Genomic DNA, 4,159 nt, shown 5'->3' with positions numbered 1-4,159 from the left:
GGGCCTGCCGCCGCGGCCGGCGGCGTCGGCGGAGCAGTCTTTGGGGGCGTCGGGCGGCAGCAGGGGGACGGCGCCGCGGGTGCGGCTGGGGGGCATCAAGATGAAGCTCCCGGGCGCGTCACCCCTGCAGCAGCAGCACCCGCCGCCACAGCAGCAGCAGCAGCAGCAGCAGCAGCAGCAGCAGCAGCTGCACCCCGGCGCCTTGCCGCTTGGCATCAAGCGGGCGTCGCCCGAGCCGCCGCCGCATGCGGCGGCCCACCTGGACGGCGGCCAGCTGCAGCAGCCGCACGACCTGGCGCCGGCGGGCGCGGCGCCGGACGACCCCTCAGCGCCCCCGAAGCGCCCCAAGCTGCTGCTGGGACGGCCCCTCGCCGCGGGGGGCGCGCCCGCGGCGGGCGGCGCGCACGACGGCGGCGGGCACGCCAACGGTCAGGGCGGGGGCGGCCAGGAGCACCACCGTTTCCATTATCAGCAGCAGCAGTGACGGCAACCACAGCAACACCCAAGCATGCAGCATGCAGCACGCATCACGCAGCAGCGGCAGCAATGACACCCCCCTGCACCTCTCATGATGAGGCAAGGTCAACCCCAACCCCCTGTCATGCGCACGCCGGGCGTGCGTGGTTCATTGTGGCACCTGATCGCGCGGCCGCGGCTCGGGTCGCCTTTGATTTGACTTGACTTGACTCTTCTGTATTTACATTTTGGCGAGGTCGTGCTGCTGCTGCTGCTGCTGCTGCTGCTGCTGCTGCTGCTGCTGCTGCTGCTGCTGCTGCTGCTGCTGCTGCTGCTGCTGCTGCTGCTGCTGCTGCTGCTGCTGCTGCTGCTGCTGCTGCTGCTTGCAGCGGCGAGTGGTGAGCGCACCGCCTGACCCTGTTGCCCTGTTTTGACAAGACCAAGCAGCAGCCAGAGCACCACAGATCACGGGATGGTTGGTGTAACCACGCTCTTGACTTGCGCGCAGCCAAACTGTGGACTTCCCCTGCTGTAACGGAGTGCGCACACAACCGATTCATGGCAGCACACAAGCGGAATGGGGCGGTGGTTCCCGGCCGCCATCGCCCCCTGTGCGCCCGCCCCACTCGCGCCAAGGACGCGTCAAGGCCGCCCCGGCTCGCTGGCTCCAATAAACCCATTCATCTGAGTGGTGCAGCGGTCCCTCGTCAACCCACGCGAGCTGCCGAGGACCCTGACTGGTGGGGGCGGCGGCACTACCCCGGCAATTCATGCGCGCGGCAAAGACAAAAATAGCGGGAGAAAAAGGGAAGAGGAGGTGTATATGTAGTGTGTGTCTGTGAGTGCACATGCGTGCATGTGTATGTGTGTGAGAGTGTGTGTGCGCGCACGTGTGCGTGTACCTGTGTGTGAGTGTGTGTGTGAGCGCACGTGCGTGCGCACGTGCGTGTGCCTGCATGTGTGCAAATTTGTGTAGAGGCGCGCGGATGCAGCAGGACGTGCACGGGGCTCCAGCTGACGGGAGTCTTGGGGCACGTGACCCCAGGCATCCTCGGCCGAAAGTCCCAGATAATATACCAAGATCTCATCCTTTGTTAGCGGAACGTTGGGGCAGCTCGAAGCATATCAAAGGTCGCTGGACTGCACGGTTCGGGGCAGGCGAAGTCAGCATCGCATCTACTCACGTTGCGCAGTGCTGCAAAAAAGATCGGCGTGCGGTGCGAAACCGCTCCCACCCTGCCAGCCTGTGCCCAGGCAGCCTGCTGTGTCGAGAGGCCAGGAGGGCCTGCCTGCACAACAGGTCCGGCCAGCTGCGCGGGGGGCTGACACATTGGTGCGGCTCAGGCGTGTGAGTCATGAGGCGGGAGTGTGGTTTGTGGGGTCTGTGCGTCGCGAGGTGGGGCTACGAGCAGCGCTGCGACTGCCGAGGAGGTTGGGGGCGAGGTTGCTTGATGGAGTCATACAGCCGATTTAATCACACATCACTGGAGGAGAGGGGCGACAAGTGCAGCATAATAGCTCCATAGAAGCAACTATACCCATGGCCTGTCACACGCGGCGGGGCGCCGGCACATGGCCTCGCTGGGCACTGGCAGTTGCTCGGGCTTGGGCCAACTGACAGGACCTGCAGGGGCCGTACAGGTACTTGCAGCTGGTTTTGAATGTTCGATAAGATACACACGCATTATTCTTGGTATCTGACATTTCTTTGATGCAAAATCATCCCGACGGACCGGTGCAGCCTGGTTCATGAGTTCAGGATGACCTGAACCGACTTTCAGACTTATCAAAAGAGAAGCTGAGATGCCGCGCAAGTTTACGCAAATAACAAGCTACGTGCCGAAAGGGCACGCACACATACTGTGCTATTCGCAGGTGCGGCATTTACAGAACATGCATGGGGGTACGTGCGCAGGCGCAGAATGCGCGCCGTCTTGACCACAGCAAAGCACCTTCAATCGATCGATCCTACCGCACCCTTGCGCAGCACCCATGCACTCGCACCAAGGCTGCGAGTGCTGCGTCAATACCCAGCGCGTGCGCGTGCCTGCCCGCCTTCCGCAGGATGCACAGCCCAGCGGCGACCGCGCCGCCGCGCTCCTTAGGTCAGCAGCCCTGCACCAGGCGCAGGTCGTCGTCCGCCGCCCAGGCGCCCCGGCGGCGCGCGCGGCCCTGAGCGCCCTCTCAGGCGCGCTGCGAGCCAGCTGCGCCGACCAGGGGTGCGGTAGCGCCGCGGCCGCGGCGCTGGCGGCGCTCGCCACGCTCTGTGCCAGGCGCTCGGCCTGGCATTGTGTGCTGGAGGCGTTGGAGAGCGACGACGCTCTGGCTGCTACGGTGGCGGCGCTGAGCAGCTGCGACCCCCGCATCGCCAGGGATGCAGCCGCGCTGCTCTCCATGCTCGGACAGTCGGGACTGCCGCACACGCGCCGCGTCGGCGAACACAAGGGCGCGGCGCGCGGGCTCGTGGCGGCGCTGCGCGGCGGCGCCCCCGCGCACGCCGTGGTTGCACTCCATGCCATCTGCCTTGAGGGCGCTGACCTGGCGGGGCGCGTGGCCTCAGAGGAGGGGGCGCTGAGTGCTTTGGTCGCCCTGGCGGGAGCCGGGCGCACCACCGTAGGCTGCGCCGGCGGCATCGTCGGCGCGACAGCTTTCTTTGCGTTGCGGACGCTCTGTGTCATCCTTTGTGCTAGGGATGAGGGCCTCAAACAGCGCATGATTGCCACGGAAGGGTTACTGGAGGAACTCGCCGCGGCGCTGCGTGCAGGCAGCGGCGCCGCCTGGTCCGAAGCCGCGTGCGCGCTGGCGGCGGCGTGCGCCGCAAGCCCCGACCTAGCGCGGCGCGTGGCGGGGGCAGACGGCGTGCTGGCCGGCATCCTGAAACTGCTCTCAGGCGGCAACCACGTCGTGCTCGCAGTGGAGGCCCTGACGAATGTCGCCATCGCCGGGCCCGACCTGGCGCGGCGCCTTATGCTGGAGGACGGCGTGCCGCGCAGGCTGGCCGCTGTGGTCTGCGGCGGCGGCGGCGCCGGCGACAACGCGGCGGTGGCGCTGACTGTGGCCTGCATGGCGCAGCACGACGCCGCCCTAGCGCTGCGCCTGGGGGCCGAGGAGGGGCTGGTGGAGGCCCTGTGGGCGGCGCTTGAGAGGGGCGGCCGCACGCGTCTCTGCGCCCTGGGGCTGCTGAACTTGATCATTTTGCACAGTGCTGACCTGGCGCGCAGCACGGCAGACGCGCAAGGGGTGCTCGGCGCCCTGGCGGCGGCAGTTGTGGACAAGAACGTCTGCAGCATGAACGAAATCGTCACCCTCTACTGCTTTGCGCGTGCTGGCGCTGACCTGGCGCGGCGGGTCGCTGACCAGGACGGCGTGCTGCATGCGCTGGTTGCAGCGGCCGGGCCTGGTGACGGCTGTAATGCGATGTTGACCCTCGCGGCTGTCGCCTTCGCGGAGCCGGAGCTGGCGCGGCGCGTCGCTGCAGAGAAGGGTGCCCTTGGCGCCCTGACCGTCTTCGCTCAGTCAGAGGACCCGGCACGCGGCGAGGCCGCAAAAGCATTGGAGGCAATTGCCAGCGCTAGGAGCGGCCTTGTGCGGCGCGCGGCGCCCAAGCAGGCAGCAAAAGGGAGCACCAACAGCAGCAACCAATTTGAGCAGGTGCGTAAGCTCAGGGCATGTGTGTGTGTGGGGGGGGGGGCGTATAGGAAGG

General features: G+C 66.9%; 2 protein-coding genes across 2 annotated transcripts; both read left to right on the top strand.

Annotated features, from left to right (window-relative positions):
* Nucleotides 1-100: 100 nt before the first annotated feature.
* On the top strand, nt 101-484 carry MNEG_14641 (hypothetical protein; the record flags this gene model as incomplete). The annotated part of the gene is made up of 1 exon (XM_014036888.1): nt 101-484. The coding sequence occupies one exon, from the start codon at nt 101-103 to the stop codon at nt 482-484; it is 384 nt and encodes a 127-aa protein (XP_013892342.1).
* Nucleotides 485-2,259: 1,775 nt separating this feature from the next.
* On the top strand, nt 2,260-4,107 carry MNEG_14640 (hypothetical protein; the record flags this gene model as incomplete). Its single annotated transcript, XM_014036887.1, has 2 exons — nt 2,260-2,331; nt 2,521-4,107. Coding segments are annotated over 2 exons (1,659 nt in total), but the record flags the coding sequence as incomplete, so codon positions are not given.
* Nucleotides 4,108-4,159: the final 52 nt, after the last annotated feature.

This window comes from Monoraphidium neglectum (genome assembly GCF_000611645.1).
Source record: "Monoraphidium neglectum strain SAG 48.87 unplaced genomic scaffold scaffold04645, whole genome shotgun sequence".
Classification (NCBI taxonomy): domain Eukaryota; kingdom Viridiplantae; phylum Chlorophyta; class Chlorophyceae; order Sphaeropleales; family Selenastraceae; genus Monoraphidium; species Monoraphidium neglectum.
Note: the sequence above shows the minus strand (reverse complement) of the source record. Positions and strands in the feature narration are given on the sequence as shown.